The sequence below is a fragment of the Aspergillus tanneri genome, assembly GCF_003426965.1.
Source record: "Aspergillus tanneri strain NIH1004 chromosome Unknown AapTan_4_pilon_pilon_pilon, whole genome shotgun sequence".
NCBI lineage: Eukaryota > Fungi > Ascomycota > Eurotiomycetes > Eurotiales > Aspergillaceae > Aspergillus > Aspergillus tanneri.
In genome coordinates this window covers 3,250,512-3,271,971 of record NW_022984631.1, presented here as the reverse complement: position 1 = coordinate 3,271,971, position 21,460 = coordinate 3,250,512, and the positions used below count along the sequence as shown (strand labels likewise).

General features: G+C 43.9%; 5 protein-coding genes across 5 annotated transcripts; 1 reads left to right on the top strand and 4 right to left on the bottom strand.

Moving 5' to 3' along the window:
- Positions 1-5: 5 nt before the first annotated feature.
- On the bottom strand, positions 6-4,502 carry pmp47 (putative peroxisomal membrane protein Pmp47; the record flags this gene model as incomplete). Its single annotated transcript, XM_033570877.1, has 3 exons — positions 6-2,266; positions 3,634-4,313; positions 4,378-4,502. 3 exons carry the CDS (start codon positions 4,500-4,502, stop codon positions 6-8), a joined length of 3,066 nt encoding a protein of 1,021 aa, XP_033426909.1.
- A 1,540-nt stretch (positions 4,503-6,042) lies between these two features.
- Positions 6,043-7,105, bottom strand: YPT1 (Rab family GTPase YPT1; the record flags this gene model as incomplete). The annotated part of the gene is made up of 6 exons (XM_033570876.1): positions 6,043-6,237; positions 6,336-6,563; positions 6,615-6,662; positions 6,759-6,938; positions 7,044-7,065; positions 7,092-7,105. 6 exons carry the CDS (start codon positions 7,103-7,105, stop codon positions 6,043-6,045), a joined length of 687 nt encoding a protein of 228 aa, XP_033426908.1.
- Positions 7,106-8,245: 1,140 nt separating this feature from the next.
- Positions 8,246-11,582, bottom strand: ATNIH1004_006240 (M1 family metallopeptidase; the record flags this gene model as incomplete). Its single annotated transcript, XM_033570875.1, has 12 exons — positions 8,246-8,840; positions 8,915-9,127; positions 9,184-9,626; positions 9,681-9,751; positions 9,801-10,023; positions 10,080-10,105; positions 10,159-10,275; positions 10,336-10,453; positions 10,510-10,731; positions 10,817-11,241; positions 11,307-11,476; positions 11,548-11,582. 12 exons carry the CDS (start codon positions 11,580-11,582, stop codon positions 8,246-8,248), a joined length of 2,658 nt encoding a protein of 885 aa, XP_033426907.1.
- Positions 11,583-12,058: 476 nt separating this feature from the next.
- On the top strand, positions 12,059-14,882 carry ATNIH1004_006239 (TFIIH/NER complex subunit SSL1; the record flags this gene model as incomplete). Its single annotated transcript, XM_033570874.1, has 6 exons — positions 12,059-12,282; positions 12,382-12,717; positions 12,786-13,029; positions 13,505-13,530; positions 14,131-14,424; positions 14,516-14,882. 6 exons carry the CDS (start codon positions 12,059-12,061, stop codon positions 14,880-14,882), a joined length of 1,491 nt encoding a protein of 496 aa, XP_033426906.1.
- Positions 14,883-15,421: 539 nt separating this feature from the next.
- PUF9B (Pumilio domain member 9) lies at positions 15,422-18,021 on the bottom strand (the record flags this gene model as incomplete). Its single annotated transcript, XM_033570873.1, has 4 exons — positions 15,422-15,530; positions 15,918-15,952; positions 16,252-16,728; positions 16,927-18,021. 4 exons carry the CDS (start codon positions 18,019-18,021, stop codon positions 15,422-15,424), a joined length of 1,716 nt encoding a protein of 571 aa, XP_033426905.1.
- Between the last annotated feature and the right edge of the window lie 3,439 nt (positions 18,022-21,460).

Genomic DNA, 21,460 nt, shown 5'->3' with positions numbered 1-21,460 from the left:
CGACTTCAGTGGCTCATACTGACGAACAACAGATCCATTCTTTTTTTGCCCCGTGGAACTCCCTGTGACAAAGGCTTCCGAGCTTGGATGCCACCTGATGTCGAATATATTTTGAGAGTTGGGTGATAATTGTAAAGGAGTTGCCCCCCCCCTTCTCTGACTTGCCAGGCTGCAAGAAGACCATTCTGAGAGACACCGTCATCTTTCTCAGACATTCCAGCAACCAAGATATCCTTTGTAGATGGAACTGTACCCCATGCTAAAGAAGTTGGAACCAATTTAATATCCTTCCTGGAGCGATGCTTGTTTATTCCGAGAGGAGTGTATTCTGATTCCTTCATGTTCCACAGACCAATGGAGCGTGTACCAGTCGCGAGTACATTCTGCTCAAAGTTCGAACGAGCCATGACTAGGACTTTTGTATCATGATGAAGTGTTTTGTAACATGAAGCCCTGCCGTTGGCGAACTCCCACAGTTTAACTGTTCTGTCATAACTCCCCGTGAGCAAGACATCATCAAACCATCGGACAGCGGTGACGGTCATAAAGAGTCTAGCATTATTTCTTATACCGCTTGCACCTCTTCTTTCAGGTCTACTAATGTAATGATCAGGTAATTCTTCCAAAGAGTTCTGAGTAAGATCTCCAAGGACCAAATTATTACCCCTGTTATACTCCATGTTATGCCGATCACATTGAGCCGTTGCACCAGCAGCAAACTTGGTTCCATCGGGTGACCAAGCCAGTGCCATCACATCATTTGAGGCTCCTTTCCATGTTTTCGATAATTTGAAGTTATTTGTAACTCCAGAACTGATTTCTTTGTTAACACTGCATCCCAATTCCCGATATTGCAGTAGTCTGTTGAGAGTTGAGCTCTGGGAAAGCCTGCGGCCGGTTGATAGGCAATTGCTATTGGTAAATATAGCTTTGACTATACATGGAACCGACGGTAGGCAGCCACTTCTAGCGTCCCTGAGAAATGCATCAACGTCTTTGGAATGGCGTCGGCTCAGTATAGAAGCATATGGCAAACAGGCCCCCAACCTATGGATTTCATCCATTTGATAACCGTGCTGTCCGTTGGACATCCATTCCCGTTGTCCCAGAATTTTTATGACACGGCTCCTGGCATGTCTAAGCTCCTTTTTATCTGGATCTGGATATGTCGTCAAAAGTTTTAAAATCCATGCATTCTTGTCCGTGACTCCTTCGTTTTTAAGCGTTCGAGAAAGTTTACGCATCCGCGAAATTGTCATGCTGAATCCATCGGGAATATTGAAGTTTGAGATTGCTTGTATAATTTGATCACTGAGTGCAATTTCCGAACATGGGGTCCACCGTAATCCACAAAGTGACAGCAAATTTATCACAGATAGCATTTCTTCTTCATCGAAGTCGACATGGAGGATAATTTCAGCATTCTCGACGAATTTTTTTGGAACATAGTATGCAGGATTTCGTTCCGGGGAATAAGATGCATGTTCCAGGCCCTTGAGATCAGTCACTTTTTTGAAGCGCGATTTTATTATTTGTACTTCTGGAGAAGAGTAGATTACGCAGTTTTGCATGTCAGGGGACAGTATATCTGGTTTGCAACGTTGAGATGGTGATTCAGTGTTCATTGAAGATTTAACGGTGTTGCATTCTGATTCCTCCTCAGAGTCCACACCATGGAGGTGTATTGGCACATGGTAATTGGCTGGTCCAGATTTGGGGCGTCCAGAACGTCTTCTCCCTGCCATCTTTGACATATTTTGACCTGTTGCTGACGATTCAACGGATTCGTTTCCATACGACTTTCTTTTGCCATTCGTAGGTATAGCAACTGCACAGTCGTGATTCCGCATCACTTTCTCACGAGATGATTCTGAATTGGCAGGACCCTGGGGGTTCTTAAACCAATGGTTATGGCGTGTTTGTAGGTGGTTTGTTGCTGATCTTTGAATCAGGGCGTCATGCTTCTTTGGCGATATCTCAAGAGTAGCATCCTCGGGGACGGTGTGCGACCAATTGTTGACTGAATCAAGATCACCACCACTAAAAGGAACTGGAGTATTGGGCGTGCTGATATGCCTTTGTAAGCTACTACACCTCTCTACCTGAGATGTCCGGCTTCTATGAGACGGATGTCTCATAAATTGTGAGAGTAAATTCTCTGCTTCTTCGATTATGGAAGGGTCGTCATATCCCGCATGTCCGTAATTCGATGCAGGTCTAGAGCTAAAGTCCCGGCGTATCGTATCTGAAAATTGTTTGGGCATATCTATGACGTTTAGAGACTTGTCATTCAAAACAGTGGCTCACACCAATATAGGAAAACTGCTTTCATGATGGGAATACAGCATAGTTTAGATATATGTTATCTTGCGAACTGAGCAAACAAGGTAGGGTATGGGTTGAGAAATAAAAACACACTCACCAGGCTTTAAGACAAAAGTTTGTATTCAAGAACAATGATGTGCTTTGGTCTGGCATTTAACTTTAATCAGTCTGCTGACAAAATCGACAAGGGACATGGTTCTCACATCAAGAAAACGCATATAGCAGATCATAATATCAACAGTGATTAAAAGTATCCTGGGTCTTATCCATATCTAAATTGACGGAGCTGTGACGGAAGTATGGCTCACTGAGTTAAATCTAGAAAAGGTATATCTTTATGACTGTATCTCTCAAATACACGGTCTAAGTCCTCCTAGCATTCACTAGAGACTTGGGGGGCAAACAGTATAGTAAAATAGACCTCGGACCTAGTAAACTGGTTCTAACCATTATTAGGTTGAAATTCTGAACGGCAGGCAACAAAACTCACATGACACGTGGCAATCAGTTTCAGGTAGTAATTTCGAGGCCAGGTTCTTCAATCACCAAGTGAAGGGTCTTTTGAGCTATCATAGAGGTGGTGGGTAGAACTTGACAAAAGTAGCCAGTTACTTAGCAATCAACGCGTCAATCGTTGCCGCGTTGTGCCCACGCATCTAACTTTAACGGTGTACTATATCCGAAAGAAGTAGGCGGTTAAAAGGACCCGCTTGCAATGCTTAGCTTCAACCTGACTAATCGTCATAGGTACGTATTATACTAGTCCTATATACTACCTACCTTTAAGATAACTGGCAGTCGACACATAGTAGTAACATAGGCTTGCTCATTCGCGCAGCTTATTGAGTGTGCTTCTCTCACAACGGTCTCTGATGACAGCCAAAAAATTCGAGACTACTATTTTAAAACACAGAGTACTCAGGAATACTACATAAATGGAAGACTCGCCCGGGAAAGAGCTATAGAAGAAAGTAGATATACATGCCCCCTTGAGTCCGCAAATCAACGCTGAATTTTCCCAGTAGTAAAATTCAGCCTGACGGCTACCCCCTTTCAGCAGGCTGCGTATGACTAGAGTAGGTGCTTCTACCTAGAAATCTTGCCTCTCTTCCGAACAGATATCATCATGTCATAGAGAACATCCTTGAACGCAAACAAGAAAGCTGCGGTGATTGCACTTTGGGTCACTTTGGGTCCAATTCCTATAAAGCAGTATAAGCCCCAGGTTTTTTGTTATTGCTGTATAGTTTCCCGACTTGCCTTTATACAGCCCCATGTAGCCCTCCTCCCTGATAATTCTTCGCAGACTTCCGTTCAGGCTCTCTCTAGGACCATCTTGACTAGCAACATGCATTCGGCTTTTGACTGTGATATACGGGTAAGTGATAGAGGTGGCCAATATTTTACCCAGAGCACCAAGGTAAAATGCATCTTTCGGCGTCATGCGCCTTCGACGTTCCACTACATTTTTCAACTGCTCGAAAATAGTGTATTGCAGAATGGGGTTAATAACAAGGACCAGGGCCGGAAATACACCGGCAAAAAGAGCTTTGGGGCCTTCTATTCGCAGCAAGTCCAACAAAGTGTTGATGGTAGACGCCCGTTTGGCAGAAGTACTGGACAAAGTCGGGTCCTCCTGGTCAGACTTGCGAGCTGTCATGCGAGTGTTCACTACCCAGATAGGGTTAGTAATCAACACAGTCGCACTCCCAGCAATAGCTCCTGCGATCATGGATTCAACTGTTGTAAGCTTCTTCGAAGCTCGACCAGCTTTAATGGCTGCTTTCTCAAAGGCTGAACGCGTCCATTCATACCAGTAGTAATAGACAAAGTTAGTGACGCTTATGCCAAAGAGGGCAGACTCAAGACCCGAATAGAGTCCACTAAAGCCCTCCCGCTGCACAATACGCCGTATTGCATCAGCAGTTGTAGAATGTGCACGCTTCGATTCCACCTGTGCCCGAGTTGAAAGTGTGATTAAAGGGTAGCTATATTTTCGAGGATGTCAACAACTTCTCGCTGGTAGTGGAAAGGGGGTATTGGAGCCCGCACGTTAGAATCATCGAGAGGATACCACCACCAGCGCCAGCCAATGCATGTGCTATGTTGTCACCTTGTTGAGCCGCAGCTGTGGCTACAACCACCTTCTTTGGGGCTTCGATCTTGTTTTGAGACATGAGGAAATAAATATAGCAGTTACGAAACACCAGCGAGCAATGTCAATATCTAGAGATGAAACTCTGCGCTTCTTGTTCAACGGCGTTGGTCTCAACAAGGAAAATAAACCAAAGGACTTATGTGGACAAAATATGCAGCTTCAAAGGAAGTGAACTTGGGTTGGGACCTGTTCAACGAAGGGAATGAAATACTAGGTACTCAAGAGAAGGTAGGAAAAGGGGCAAACACTTCTAAGGTAGTCATTGGAAGTCTGGGGCGCGAGAATAATTCGGCTTTAACTAGTAGAAGGCGATTGTAATGACGTTTGCCGAAATTCTGTGCCTCGGCTGATTTTTACGTTCCCTCTCAGCTATTTACAGGTTTCAAAAGGGATTTATTTTCTCTATGATCACCTAAATGCTATTGTTGTATCATAGATGTTAAGAGAGGAGGTTCATGCATATTTCTGCTAACAGTATTTTAATCGCTATAAGTTTATTTATCTATGTTTGTAGGTATTACTTATGGTACCTGGACTCCATACAACTACCAAGGTATACCTATCCGTCCCGTGTTCACCTGATTCAATAAAGCCGCGACCGAGGTACAGATGACCATGACTTTCTTCTGATTTACGGAGTAGTTCCAGCTCATTGAATAGTTATGTCAGACGCCTAAATGCTTGATTTATATCTCGTCTTCAACTACTGTCAAAATTATCGGGGTGGCATCATTATTGTATAGATACATAGGTAGTTAATACAAGGTATCTCTAATGGTAACTACAAGTTAGTGTCTCTTAATTCTTAATTCTTAATGCAAGGAATGGCCCCCAGTGCTCCGTACCTTAGGCCACATTGTATTTATTGATTGCTTACAGAATTCTGGCTTCAAACCATACAAAAATGCATTTTCTTAGACCTACCTCTCCTTCCATCTCACATACAAAAGTGCCACGCAGATTTCTTGAAGCATTCCATCCCCCACCCCACTCCAAAAGCTACATTAGTATATTGTTCTACTACAATAGAGCACTAGGCTCAGAAGCTAGGATTACCTTCAACTAAATGCGCCCGCCCATATTCATGGTCTTGCCCCTTACTGAATCGGATGCTCATAAGTATGTTTCCAATCAACCTATAAGTAGCAAGAGAATATTGGAGAAAACTTATGTAAATATGCTGTTAAAAGGAAATAGGAAAAAGAAACTGAAGCAAACCGCGGAAAGTTTAGAAGCTAGAGGGAAGGGGGACAAAGGCGAAGAGAAAGGAAAAAAGGAGAGGGAAAAAAAAAAAAAAAAAAAAAAAAAAAAAAAAAAAAAAAAAAAAAAACACCATGAGTGTAAGCAATATTAGGTCAAAAAGGGCAGGCCGTCTAAGCATGATAAAAAAATTGAACTAACAACCCCCGATTATGATCTCGGGCCTGAAGCGAGTCAACGATCCTTTTGTGCCATGCTCAGTGTCACGCATGTAACCCAAGTCAAGAGAGTAGTTTAGTATGTCTCATGGTTTATGATCCACACCTGGCTGGTACCACATAGCACATACCATTAAACATCTAGCAGCAACCACCTCCAGATCCAGATTGAACACCCTGACCTTGACCAACCTGCACAGTAGGTTTGTTGTTAACAGTAGCAGTACCCATACGTTCCTTGATCTGTCTTGCCATCGTTAAGAAGGCTTGCTCAACATTCGAAGCATTCTTGGCCGAGGTTTCCAGGAATGGAATTCCTAGACTATCGGCGAACTCCTATAGTAACAACATCATTTTGTCAACCCTTACTACTTATGACAAAGGGAAAGCAGCCAGTGCCAGGTCAAAAAAAGGATGTTAGGGTAAATGCGCACCTTGGCCACGGTGTACTCCACAACCTTTTTGTCTTCCATATCGCTCTTGTTACCAACAAGGAGCTTATTGACACCTTCGGTGGCATAGCGATCAATTTCTTGGAGCCACTGCTTCACATTGTTGAAGGAGTCCATATCAGTCACGTCGTATACGACACAGATACCGTGAGCACCACGGTAGTAAGATGAAGTAATGGTTCGAAATCGCTCTTGGCCAGCAGTATCCCACTGAACTATCCGTCAGCTTTGTCAATATTTTCTTCAATTATGTTGCCTTACGATCTGAAGCTTCACCGTCTTGCCATCGAGTTCGATAGTCCGAATTTTCTGCCAGGTATTAGTTGGTACAACATGGCACAGGCACCTAGGGAAAACGTAAACGAGTAATAGGGGAGTTAAGGTTGGTGAGGAGATAGAACGTACAAAGTCGACACCGATGGTGGAAATATAGCTTTCCGTGTAGGTGTCGTCGGCGAATCGGAGAAGAAGGCAGGACTTTCCAACGCCAGAGTCTCCGATAAGCAGGAGTTTGAAAAGATAATCGTATCTTAGTAAAAGGTTAGGCGGCCGAGCACAAGGGTGATTCTCCGCTAAGGAGGTGGTCTGGGAATGGTGAAGAATATATACTCTAAATAACAACCGATAGCATCAGCAAATCAAATACCCAGAATTAACATAAATGCTTCTATGTGCGAGCAGCAAGCATACCCAGCTATTCGGGATGCTCGGCCTAAAAGTAGGAGTTGAGGGACTTACCACTCGGGATTCATGATGATCGGAGTAGGGATAAGTATTGACCTGTGGACGAAGGTAGGACAGGATGGGAACACAGGAGCAGTTGTCAGACGTAAGTATTAATTTGTGTATAGCGCACACAGAGGGGAGATGGAGGTGGATAGCAAGCTGATGTATGAGTTGCTTGGACGTGTCTGCTTGGATGGAACTTGGCCGGTGTCTTATGGCGGTTGCGTTGCTAGGTGCAGGAGAGCAGGTGAACCTAGCATGCAGATTCCAGTACTTACTAAGGTCAGCAGGCCTGTGACTGTTTCACATTCACCCCAGACACTCAAACCAGCCTAGTGCCTTTAGCGCAAATTTCCGCTAGCGCAATGGATAGTTTGTCTAGAGAAAAGCAATCAGGTACAACTAGAGATTTGACCAAGTGGAGATTCCATTTATATTAACATTTACTAAATAAGGGACGGGGTGTTAGAGTGTGTGTATGGGGGATAGAGGAAGGGGGAAGAAACTAATTACTGACTTTGTAATTTACATATCTCCAGTCTCAGCTATTACCTAAGTGCCATTAGGAGCATGCAAAGACGTAATAATAAGCTGTATTGAATTTCTCAATCCTAGGTTTCGATGAGATTATTGAATATGGTGTGATGGTTAACCTTCAGGGCACAACAGCATAGTGGGCATTTGTTGGTATATATATCTGAGACTTGCAATATATAGTGTACATAACATTAGTTTCTCAGGTACTATTTATGAGTGTTAAGTAATTAAAGAGTTTAGCTTTGCAATACCTGTGAAAGCACAGGCCAAGCAACTAGGCATCGACTTTAGGCCGCGAAATGCTGTCTGATACCGGCTAAATATTTCGACGCCGGAGGCCGTCTGTAGAATTAAAGATATTACTATACCAAAAGATATGGAAAAAACTGGTCGCATGAGACGGCAGAATATCAAGTGAGATTATAGTACCCATTGGAACCCTCTCCTGATTTTAATATGTATATTACTAGTATGAGTCTACAGTGAATTGACCAGGGAGGTAGGTGATCAACCCCTGTGTTAAGAGGCAGTAGCATTCATGATAGGTTCCTCTATGATGGTGTCTCTTGTATTTCTTACCTACTAGCAACAAAACCAGAAGGAGCAAACCTAGATATTCCCTTCCACAATCAGACATATTTACGAGTTTGCAGCCATTCCAGAACCTGCTTTTCATCCCTTTCCTTGTAGCGTGCATTAGTATGAATGTTGTCCGAAACAATCACTAAAGCACGATCATAAGCGCTAGTGTCTTTTCCCTGAAAAAAGGAAGAGATATCCGAAGCAATTTGGTAGTCTGCAAATTTTGAAAGCCCCATTCGCACAAAGCGCTCAAAGACAACATTATTTGCTGATAGGCGAGTTTCAACAGCCATCCAGTTGTTCTTCATATACTCCCATAGTAGATGCCGAACCTTAGAGTTTGCAGCCAAAGAAACAGCGCCACTATGCACGTCCTGAATTGCCACTTTGTCTGAAAACACAAAGTCCAGATAATCCTTAACCAATTCAGAATCTGTAGTGCGTCCAAGAGCTGCCAGGCTGATCTCCTTGCCATCCACGGAATCTGTCTGGAGATATTCTTCTTTGACGGACTCGTACTCATCACGGCCTCCTTCTGATATTGCGATGCCGAAGACTGCAGAGCGTAAATTTGTGTGGATAGCACTCATGTCTTTGCCATTGGCCCAGAGCTTGAAACGCCGCTTAGCTTCAGTAATAGTTCTGTAATACAACGTGAGTAAGGTATGCCGAGAAGACGAGGAGCGAGGAGTGAACCAGAAAAGAGAATGACGTACTTCTCATCGCCCGCAAGGCCGGCCATGCCAATCGAAAGCTTCCGGAGTTGAACAGTAAGATAGTCTTCATCTGGCTTAAACTCCCAACCAAATTGTTCTGTAACAGAAGACACCAATTCAAGAGCAAACCTCTTCAGGCCTGTGGCTACTAATTCATTCTGAGCAAAAACAGATCGTAGGCTTGCAACTGAAGAAGCGATCTGAGACCAAACCCTACAGTATTCGTCAGATCCGGCTCTAATGTAGCTCAAAAGGGATTAAGGACTGACAAGTAATTTTTCTCCATCTTGAACCCTTCTAGGAGGGCCAATAGAGCTGCAGTGCTGCCCTCTCCAGACATTGCAAGAGCGGCGGCGTCGCCTATTAAACCAATCTTGTCTTCAGTGCTCAGTAATTCCAAAGATTGACCCAATTTCGACAATCGATCTGCTGGGTAATTTGTCCGATAAAAACCTGAAAGGTCCGTGTTGATCTTATAGAATGAATCTTGACCGACACCTTGAATAGTGTCGGCTTTAGAGACAAGTGCACGAGAATTTATAGCTTCTGTCTTTGAACATGATTTAATCCCAAGTGGAATCCACCACGTTGTTTCATCCTCTTCTGGTTTCACATCTCCTGTTGAGAGGAAGCGGCTTTGTCGAATACTTATTTGTCCAGACTCTTCTTTTATGTTAACGACAGGGAATCCGATTTTCCGTATCCACGGGTCCTTCGCCATGGTATTAGACAGCTGTGAAGGCAAATTAGGTAACATTTAACGTACCATGAAGCTATTGATATCCTGATTGGAAACTTTGCTGAGGGCGGACCAAAGGTCATTGGTAGTCGCGTTGCCTAATAATTTGAATTGGTTAGCAACTGAAGTCTTCCGGAACTAATTTACTTGATAACTTGCCGTATGCGTGAGCTTTGAGATACATAGCTACCCCGCGAAGGAAAGTCTCCTGGCCAAGATGATTGCTCAGCATTCGAATCACCGAGCTACCTTTAAGGTAGCTAATGTGATCGAAAATCTGGTCGACCTCTAGAGCATTCTTCACGGGGACCTCTATTGGGTGGGACGCACGTAAGGAGTCGAGTTGGAATGCTTGTTGTACGCCTTCAGCCTGTGAAACAGTCAATATTCTATAAAGCAATGCTTGTTACCTCGGGAATTGCGTACGACAAATTGAGACCATATATTCCATTCTGCAAAGGTGAGTTAGATTGAGCGGATTCAGGCTCTGAGGGTTATAGGTTACCGGGATAAAAACGGTCGACTGCTAACCAACCAACCCAAGTCGCAAAACCTTCGTTTAACCATAGTTCATTCCACCAATCCATTGTTACAAGGTTACCAAACCATTGATGAGCCAGTTCTAATTGAATACCTGTCAGAAATATCAAATTCTTGGGAACAATTCTAGAATTGAACCAACCGTGCGCAACAACATAAGCTATGCGATTTTTATACCGCGCATCAGATCGCCCTTCATCAAAAAGAACAGCAGTTGTCCGATAAGTGACAAGACCCCAATTCTCCATAGCCCCCATGGCCTAGATAAATACAATTAGTCCCACTAAATGTTTGGAAAATATGTAAAGTCACTCACAAATTCGTGGACCGCAAGTAGATCAGCCTTGGGCAAGGGATACTCTATCTCAAAGACCTCGGAAAAGTAGTCCACAGTGCGGTGGGCGCACTCTAATGCAAATCGGGCTTGCTCTTTCAGGCCCTTCGTTGTGTAGACGCGAACAGGTATGCTTTGCCCTTTATACTTTCGCTCGGTCATAGCTTCAACGTACTCAAAATCCCCAACTGCCCAAGCGAGAAGCTACATAGTGTTACATATGTTAGACTTAGATGGTAAAAGACGAATTTTGAGTTAGGAGGAGGGGAGGGTTTCTCAATGGACTAACATATGTGCTCATCACTGGAGTTCTTTCGAACGAGACAACCTTCAGACCCGGGTTGCTGCTTTCCCTCTCGGACTTAACTGGCATGTTGCTAAGAGCCGTTTGTCCTTTGGGGACTTCAATCTCAAAGTCAAAAGTAGCTTTAAGATTCGGTTCATCAAAACAAGGGAAAGCCCTACGAGCATCACAGGACTCGAACTGAGTGCTTAACATGTAGTGGAAGCCATCCTCGTTTGGCGTGTCGCCAGCCGGCTCTACAACAGACTTATATTTTGAACGATAAAAGCCGGCCATCGCACTGTTCATAGTTCCCGTAAAAGTGATAGACAACACGATGTCAGAGGGAGAAACTTCTTCCTGGAACTTGAAAATCACTCGTTCTGACTTCTTGTCGTACGTTATATCAGATGCCTTCGATAATTTGGTTCCTACGGCGATCCGCATGTTGTGAGTAATCTCATCTTTTGGACATTAATCAATGCACATTACGAACCATCTCTTCCAAATATTTCTGCGTTTTGGACCTTGATCTCCTTCGAATTCAGCACTATCTCCTTGGTGGAACTGGTAACTTGAGCATCTATTTTGACAATGCCCTTGTAAACCCAAGAGCCACCAAGTTCGAGGTCAAACAGAGATACATGGTAGTTGACGGGTTTCACCCTAACATTTGGTCAGATTTTGTACAGGAATGAGGCAGACCGTTCTACTGCAACGCCGTCGAGATCACTCACACGTCGGGGAGAATACATCTATCCATTGAAGTCATTGCATATAATTCAGTAGTATAATGCCTGACTAAAGGTGACACTGCCCTTGAAAGATTGCTCGAGGTGAATAGATGAGCACACGAGGATAGATGAGGGCGACGGGGAAGGAAGGAATCACGCGGATGGAAAACGAAAGAGGGGGAGGGGCAGTGGAGGAACGGCGATCGAGCACGTCGAATCGTCTGAGTAGTCAACGTGACGCACCTTCTCCCCCACATCTACTCCGTACTTGAACAATTATGGTGTAAAGATGCCTACGGCTACCTTCGGATAATTGAGGTAAAATATTGGACCTGAAGGAGAAGGGACAAGCCATGAAAAGATCGGAGTTCTGTCGGAGCTAAACCCTTTCCAGTGATGATGCAGACGGTCAATTGACCTTCTAATCCTTTCACCCGTTTAACTAAGTATTTACACTTACAAACTGCTGATCTCTAGGTTCTGCACTTAAAATAAAAATAAAAATAAAAATAAAATGGCAGATTCTGACGAAGATTATATTGGTGAAGCTTCTGAGGATGAGGATGGTGACAACCTTTTTCAAGGGAATGCAACGTTTGCATCACGTCCAAAGAGAAAGAAGCAACGTGGAGGCGCTGACTGGGAAGTCTCAAGGACTTGGGAAACTTTAGTTGAGAGCGCGGATGGCACAATTAGCTCAGCAGTCGAAGGAATTCTGGAATCTGGGAAAAGGAAAAGGTAAGTTCGATTCGAGGAGGGGCGAAAGCGCCAAGTGCCTTCAACTCTACCCGTAAGAGCGCACTCGTAAACTGGATACTGAGTTCAATATTATGGCAGGCTCTTGAGAGATACTACACCATTACAACGGGGCATTATTCGCCACCTCGTCCTCATCCTCGATCTTTCGCAGTCCATGGCGGAAAAGGATCTTCGGCCTACACGATACCTCCTGACGCTCCGATATGCACAAGAGTTTGTGGGAGAATTCTTTGAACAAAACCCTATCTCTCAGCTAGGCATTCTTGGGTTGCGCGATGGCCTTGCAGTACGCATTAGTGATATGAGTGGGAATCCTACAGAACATATTAGTTCAATACAGGGCCTGCGAGATCAGGATCCAAAAGGCCTTCCTAGTATTCAGAACGGGCTTGAGATGGCTCGTGGTGCTCTTTTGTACGTCTCATTCCATACAAACGCTATAGACATATTTGCTTCCATAAACTAACTTATCCCCCGATAAGTCGCACCCCAAGTCACGGCACTCGAGAAATTCTCCTTATCTTCGGCTCCCTCCTCTCCTCTGACCCCGGCGATATTCATGAAACAGCATCAACGCTTATAAATGATAATATACGTGTTCGAATCGTTGGGCTTGCTGCCCAAGTAGCCATCTGCCGTGATCTCTGTGCTAAGACAAATGGCGGTGACGACACCACGTATGGTGTGGCGCTCAATGAGCAACATTTTCGGGACTTAGTGATGGATGTAACAACACCACCAGTCACATATTCTCAGAATCAAACCACTAGTTCTCTCTTGATGATGGGATTTCCATCACGTACTGTCGAAGCTTACCCTTCTTTGTGTGCCTGTCATTCGAAGCCCTCTTGTGGCGGATATCTATGCTCCCGATGCAATAGCAAAGTTTGTGGCCTTCCTGCCGAGTGTCCTTCCTGCAGGCTCACTCTAATCCTCTCGACCCATCTCGCTCGATCCTACCACCATCTATTCCCCCTATTGAATTGGGTAGAAGTTCCATGGCAACGAGCATCGTGCAGTTCTGTATGCTTCGCCTGTGGGATAGCCTTCCCTCCAGTACCATCCAGGGAACAATGCCAAATAATGGAGAGTCAAACTAAAGGCATGAGTATAAGCAGCCGTTATGAGTGTACTGTGTGCAAGAACCATTTCTGTATTGACTGTGACCTCTTTGCCCATGAAGTTGTGCACAACTGTCCAGGATGTCAAAGTCAAACAGCTTGTCCGGTAAAGGATGAACCTTTGCAGAGCACATATAGTCTGGATAATAAGGGTATTTCGGCACTGTAATGCATCATCGTTGTTTTTTTTTTTTTTTTTTTAAGAGGCTTCTGTTACTTTACATAACCCGAACGGATAGAGTTAGGTCCATAATCATAAATAAAATTCCTTGGCGGCACAGTTCTTGCATCAGGAAGTCTGATATCCCATTCAACTAACCCAAGCTTGTTTAGTATTAATATGAATGTCACTATGCCTAATAGCAGTGGCCTGAAGTTAACAGTAGTAGTTCTCCTCCACATAAAGTATGGTATACGGTGTACCCCGTAGTTACAGTACATAACCTTACCCACCTATCATGTTAAATGAACAGCCTTATTTGTTGACCCCACTACTAGTACTAGATAGGTACGTACTTACTAGGTCCCCTACAAGCTCCCCACACATTATCTTCCTTGGGCCTCGGCTAAACTTGTTCTACTACGACCCAACTTCGTACTACCTACCTAGCTATATCTAGAATTGTAGTTGATCACAAAGGTGTGCTACTCTGCAACCAGTTATCAGCTGCACCATAATCAAATTATCGAAGTCTTTCTGAATTAGGTATCTACAGGTCAAGACGACGTCTGCTGTTTTCTCCATGAACACCAAGTCACCTTCAGAATGTCCGTCGCAACGTACAGGGCTTTCACCAGACGAGGAGAACCAGATAAGGAAACTTCAGCCTCCAGTTGTTGAGCTGTTCGAAAAAATGCAATCATACCCGTTTGGTGAGGATGCCGAGTTTGCCAAAGGCCTGTCGATTATACTTGGTCATCCAGACGTTCCCGTAACTGAGACGGAAATTCTTCGCAAGGATGATTTAGTCCTACAGGCCAAATGCTTTTACTTCTCAAGGTACGCTCTTCCTGATAGACCGCGTTGGAGCCCGACCCATAAATCCTTGACGCATGACTAGCAGCGCTAATATCTTCGATGTGAGTTGTAGAAAAGAGAAGCTCACAGAACCTTTGGATTTTAAAGACTACAAGGCTTGGCTGAGAACGATTTCATCCCCAACTGAATCTACATCATTCTATGGGAGTACGGGGATTTTGCCTCGGCAATTTGATCGACTAGCGACTGATTCATCTTCGCTGCCTGAAAACACAATGCAAACAACAACTACGACGATGCAGGAGCCTGCTTACCCTTCCTCGTTTGCACATATAGTTGAGCTCATTACTACTGGTCAGCCGATCCCGGGAATTCAGCAGATACCAGATACGGTCTTAACTGGTCATGAAACCCCAAGTACAAAGCCTAAGAGACGTAAACCGTGGGAAAAGGACGATAGCACAAATTCCCAAGGATGACTACAATGTTTAACTCTTATTTAACCCTCAGCCTCCAATTATTTTCAAGCAATGCATAAAATATGCGAGTACTTTAGATAGTGGAAGAAATCTTGTGCTGTTTTCGGAAAAACTCCATAATGGATTATTACACCATGCTGGCCAAAGAATAACAGAATAGACTAAGGAGCGGCAAGATTTAGGACATGAAAAATGATCATGCACAAGTAGACTGGAAACAAGAAGTGCCCTTCTTCCTCTTTTTTTAATTTCCCCTCTTGGTAAACCAAAGCACCCACATAAACAACCCACAGTTGTGATTCTTGTGACTTTGTCAGTAAAATTTCGATCATCTTCATGGAAAATGATTGGCGTATTGATCACTAAGTAGACAAAGAGAGATGGAATATTTTTCTGTTTCCGCTCCCTCTAGGCTGATATCTTTGTACATGCTACCAACGCAATGTCAGGGGTTGAACAAATGATACGGAGAGCATATAACTGCCATGTCCGTGGAACTGATAAAGGTACCAGACGATCCAGTTAACAGAGCGAGACAGTTACATGTGCCCTTCCTCTAAACGCATTTGATCGGCTTCAGCGAAATGGTGGGTATGCAGGGTTCCATTGGTTTCCGCGACTAAATCGCCCTCCATGTTGCCCCGGCACCTGGAAACGATCGTCGCCAAAATTGTTAAAACGGCCAATTTGCATGCCAGCACCTGGTCCAGGGCGTGTAGTATGAGATGGATTGCAGCAAAGCATAGCAACCCGCGAACCAAACTTTGACCCACGCAATGAAACCATGTGTTTCCTAGCCGAATCAGTAAAACCATACAATATTGCGGGGGGAACGAAAAGTTACCTAATGTGACTAGCAACTAACTCACGTTGATGAGGTGCAGCATTCATTAGAATCCATTGGATAAGATAATTGCCATATTGATCTCCAGCGACTGCAGGAATTTAGACTCCAAAATATACATAGGAAAAACGGCATTCGAACTTACTATCAATCAAAGGCATCCTCGGTCGATCAGTGCGGCCAGTACATACTCTTGCAAGATAGCGGTCGAGAAACTCGGAGCCCCCTATCTTCAAACATTTCTCTACTATTTTAGAGGCGAATTGGTCCATACTATAATCAACAGACCAAAGAATGATATGCTCGATAGCGCGACTTTTGTCATGTGGAGCACCATGTTCGCAGATGTGTTGAATACACCAGTTTCCGAATTGGCCATGAGCAAGCACATCAATCTTCGCTAGTACTTCTTCAATCGCCGGGCGCTTAGAACAGGTCAGTACATTTAATGGAAGGCAGCGTAATATGATTGGAAGGGGAGTAGAGCCACATATGCAACAGTTGTGCAACTGTATTATATCTTACCTTCTCATCCTCCACGCAATTTTCGAAAATGTTCTGGACTACAAGGCTTCCAGTTTCACCAAGAGCGACTTCATGCCACATTCCATGCAGTGCCTCATTGACCTTAACCATAATTTGCGGAGGCTCCCCGCTCCAACGCAACTCAAAAAGCTTCTGCCAGACATGACATGCATACCGATGTATCACGGTTTCAGGAATTCTGCGTAACAGCTCATGAACCATGATGGCCTTGTGTTCTTCGGGAACACAGTCAAAGGCTTTTTGAATGACATGACATCCAAATGGGTCCATGCTAAGACTCAATGTGTTTCCTTTTATTGCATTAGCGATGGCAATAATCTGTTCGGAAGTTCCATGTTCGAAACAACGTTGAACAAGAAAGTTCCCAAAGCGATTGATCATGAGAGGATAAGCCTGGCGTACAATGGCCTCTATAATTTCATATTTCTGTTCGACTGATCCAACTTTCAGCTTTTGCTGAAGAAAAATGGAAGCTTGTTGGTCGTTATTGCAAACAATTTTGTCCACTATATACCTCCAATCACAAGAGACATTTCTGTCAAGAAGCCGGCGATAATTGAGTGGCTCGAGGGGGGAAACATATGTTTGCATGGAATTTCCGCCAACCTAGATGTGTAAATCGCTAGCTAAGAAACGGATTCGGTCAAGACTCACTGTTGTGGCCCCCCACGGCACCATGGCAGAATTGGTAGAAGTGAACTCCGCTGCCGTTGGAGAGAGAGCAGTTGCAGCAGGCTGTTGATGATATGTGGGAACCTGATATAGACCAATTGGCTGGTAAGTGCTACTCTGTCGGCTAGTCGGTGACCTAGGAACATGGCTACTGGGAGAACCGGCAGCGAATGCTCCCCAAGCGGAGTTGTGAGGTGAGAAACACGATCCACCGCGATTAGATTGGGCGATAGACCGACGTGGCCCAATATTTGTTCCTTGAAGATATCGTGCTTGTTCCCCCGCAAACCGTGTATCTAGATTGCTAATCCCTGACGAACTAGAGAAAACTCGACGTGATTGAAGAGAGCTATGCCCAGGAACGTTGGGTGTTTGGATTGAGCTACCCCATGGCCTGTTTGGTGCTTGAACCAATGAACTGCCAGGCAACGAGAACGTATCCCCGTCAGAATTCGGAGCGTTGGCACTCATACCAAGTACTTGTTGTGTCGGGGGGACCCAAATTCCTCGGGCCCTGTTAAAGGCCCCAGCCGAGAGTGCGTCTGAGATATCCGACTGGGAATCCTCTTGCCCGCTCCAGCCATCTTGAAGCTGGCTGAATGACGGATTGGACTCATTGAAAGCGTTCTGCAAGTGGCTAATAGTTTGTTCGGTTATCTCGCGGCCGTTAAAGTCAGCTTCAGATGGAGGACCGAGGGCTTGATCCAACGTGTGTTTGATCACCCGAGTCTGTGCCAACTCTTGTTCCTGAAGGGCAAGCTTAGAGTTAGCCACATAAAGCTCTTGCTTCAAGCGAAGCACTTCCGAGGTTCCAGCATGGGTTGCGTCGGGTTTCTCAGCATCTACCAGAGCAGAAACATCAAGTGACTCGAATGTCGAAGTAGTAGGTAGCACGCTACAGTATTTGGTGGTTTCTATATGAGTCTCTGTGGCTTCGCTATTACTGGCAAGAATCCGTCTTTGTTTCTCAAACAAACCTTGCTGCTCAGGTAATTTCGTGGAAATCTCCAAGTTTACGCAATTCTTGCCACCGGTTGACTGAGGTTTGGGAGAAAGTTTGGCTAGTAGCTTTTCCATCTCAGAATTTCCAGATGTGGTGACTGTATTTGAATGCTCTATCTTTTGCTTCTAGGATTGTGAGCCACTTAAAATCCTTAAGCCCTTGACAGGAGCCTGACCTTATTTGACTGATTCGTATCTTTTTCACCAGTCCAGGACTGAAAGCTCCCAAGCTTAGAAGACACTAGAGGCTGAGGGGTTTTCCCAGAACTGGTTACAAATTTTTGACCCTATTTTGAACATCGAAATTAGACGGTTGGTTAATATAAAAAGACTATATAAAAGAAAGCATAGTCCCAACTCACCGATGCTTCGCATCCGAAATGTAAGTCTTGATTTTCAACGCTTGCATCTCTGGTCAGCACTTGTTCATCGGAACTTTTCCTGCCTGCAATGGGTGATCCGGTAGAGAAGAGTGACATTTTCCCCAGATTTGTAGTAAATATTGCTTTAGAATACGCAATGTTAAGCAATGAATGCCAGGGGAGGGCCGGGAAGAGTAAAGATTAAGTCAAGTTATTAGCAAGACAACCACCCTGTCCAGAATCCAAGCTCTTTTAAATGCACCAATAATCAGACAATTAAGCAGTCATTCGAGAGATGATAGGCCTTTGGAACAGTGAGAAGCCCAAGATAGATGGTAGTATCTAGAAGAGAAATATCAGAAATTTAGAAATTCGAAGATGTTGCCTAGTAGCTAATAGATCATGGAAACAAAAGAACTAGGAAGTAGCAATGGAGACTGCGAATAGGTGGTTGTTGTTGTTTTGTTTTAGGGGTGGGGGTTAAGACAAAAGAGAAGGAGCAAAGGGAAGGAATATGTTTGCAGCTGTAAACAGAAATGATTATTGTAGGGTGTATCAACATCAGGGAATGCTATTACTTGTTAGCGATAAGCACAATAGGCCTTGGTTATGTATCATCAATACAAACTACCAGTAAATAAGCAGCTATTAGAAAAACTCTAAGACTTCTTTTCATACACATGTTGCACTACTCTTATACTAAATCCATAACTCACCAATTATAGCACTATATCATTCCTAGCAAGATTTAACCAGTGTGATTTAGGATCTACACTGGTATATGAGCCTGAAAATATCTGCCATCTCTGTCAAAATGCCCAGCAGTATATATAATTTAGTATAGCCTTTCCAGGGGCAAGTGTTACTGAGCAGTATAAAATCTGGTTATCCAACACCAGTAAGCGTGGGTACAAGACGTGCAGCTTGTTCAAGGTCAGATGCATAAACTCCCTATGCCACTATGTCTAGCCTCTCATTCTCTAGAAGACAGAGAAAGACAGCACCCATGCCAGCCTCAAATTCATATCCATAAGCCATTGCATTGTCGACTTCTTTCAATGCTTTACAGCTCCCTAGGGCCAGGAAGAAGGCACCCTTTAGATAATATAACATATCCCTCACCAACTCAAATTGAGAACCCTCTATGTTCTTATGTGATAAGTCATTGTCTAAAACAAGGGTCACGACGCTACCGTCAGCCACTGTTCAGCCACTATTAAACATACTGAATATGTAGGTGTTGCATTGAGTGGTTACTTGGGGTCTGCAGCGAAGTATTGTGAATAGTTATGCCTATATGCTCATTTGTAACGGATTATGTGTTAATCATAAACCGCCCCTTTGGGCGCAAAACAGGGACCACTGTACCAAGCTGATGGTCATGCCTTTATAATAGATGTCACCAATGAGCCATGCTGTTATACTCCCGGAAGTTCAGAGCATTGCTCAACAATAGCTCGTGCTTAAAACTTAAGCGAGACATTTTTGAAGGACAGGGGCTCAGATTCTTGCCACATGGCATAAGGTGCATAGTCTAGTCTATTGTATTAGCATAAAGGAACTTTTAGGTAAAGGTACCAGAGAACATACTCTCTATCGACAAATACCATAATGCAGAGCTCCGGGATTAAACAAACCCTCCAATGGAATGGCCGGCAACGACCCAATTATTTCCCAATAAACTCGACTCTCCTCAGTAGGTATTTATATTTTTAATTCATTTTGGGACTGCGCCCACAGCAGCCTCGATATCGGCGAGCACCAAATATATTGCACTACCTTAATATTTTAGACCACAACTGAGACACCTCATCTATAGTACAAGGAGTGACCCAGCCTATGGCTGGAAATTTTTACTCGCGTTCAGTTTTGCCCGTTATTCAGAGGAGCCTGAGGCGTTGGCTTTTAGTATTCCAACATCCCCACCGCTAGCAGGGGAACTATTAAAGATAGCATGCACATCATATTATAATGTGGAAAATCCAGCCTCATACTCCAAGAGATCTGCACCCTAAAGCTTCCAAAGAATTAAAAGATTGGTTGACATCTTCAATACTAACCTCGTATTCCATATCAAAGGTAGACCAAGTACTTCCCACGTTCTTAAGTTGTCTCTATCAAAAATGGCTTGGTGATAAGCTGTCATATAGTTTGGGCCTATACTGCTTCTGAAACTGTAAGATAGGAGTTATGAAATAGGAATTCCGTTATCAAATTTAGCACAACGACAGGTTGGATTTGTTACTAAGGCTATTCCCATCAGAATGCTACTAAGCCACCCAACAATAATCACATATCACGTGGCGTAGGGATAGCATTTTATTTTTGATTCCCACTGCAAGTTAGCAGGAGCTAGAACTAGCTAAGATAAAAGTATTAGGCCCAATCTACATACCTACAGACTGGGTAGAAGTCTCAAAAGTCAGAGTATTCACCAATAAGAGGTGCATGAAACAGGAAAACTCAAATAATTTGGGAATTTTACGGCAAGTACCTCCTGTTAGGTGCACAAGAAAGTACACTTCTAGTCCATTAGGTACTCCTCCATATCTTGCTAGGCAGGCAAGAAGAATATTTAATGTTTGTTTTTTTTTTAAAAAAGAAAAAAAAAATTCCTACGCAAGTGGCATTTAATTGCATAGATATCACTCTTTTGCTCCTGTGTCTGCTTAGTCAGGGGGTATTCGTCATCATAGCTATTTAGTTAGGTTAACTAACTAATTAGTTTACTTCGCAACCACATATTTCTACGTAGTGTCCACTACCTTCGACTAAACTTAGAAAACTGCAAACGTTACTAGCGACTGGATAGTACCTAGTACCAGACATGGCTCCCAACACTCATATTCAGTTCAATTCCTAAACCACTTCTCCAAAACAAGAGATATTTTCTCTAGCGTATACTGGAGTGATTTGGGCTTTTCTTACACCCTGCAACTTAGTCCCTGGTCCAAAAACGGCCACCGAACGCGATTGCGTAGCGATTTGGGGCCCGGGCAATGACTACCACCACTGTGACCGGTTCTGGGCGACGATCTTCTATACGACAGGCAGCGTCGCAAGCATCGGCGAAAACCTCAAGTTCACAATCGATGACGAGCCCCGTGGACAAGTTTCCGTCTTTGAATGATGAGCTACTTAGCAATACAACA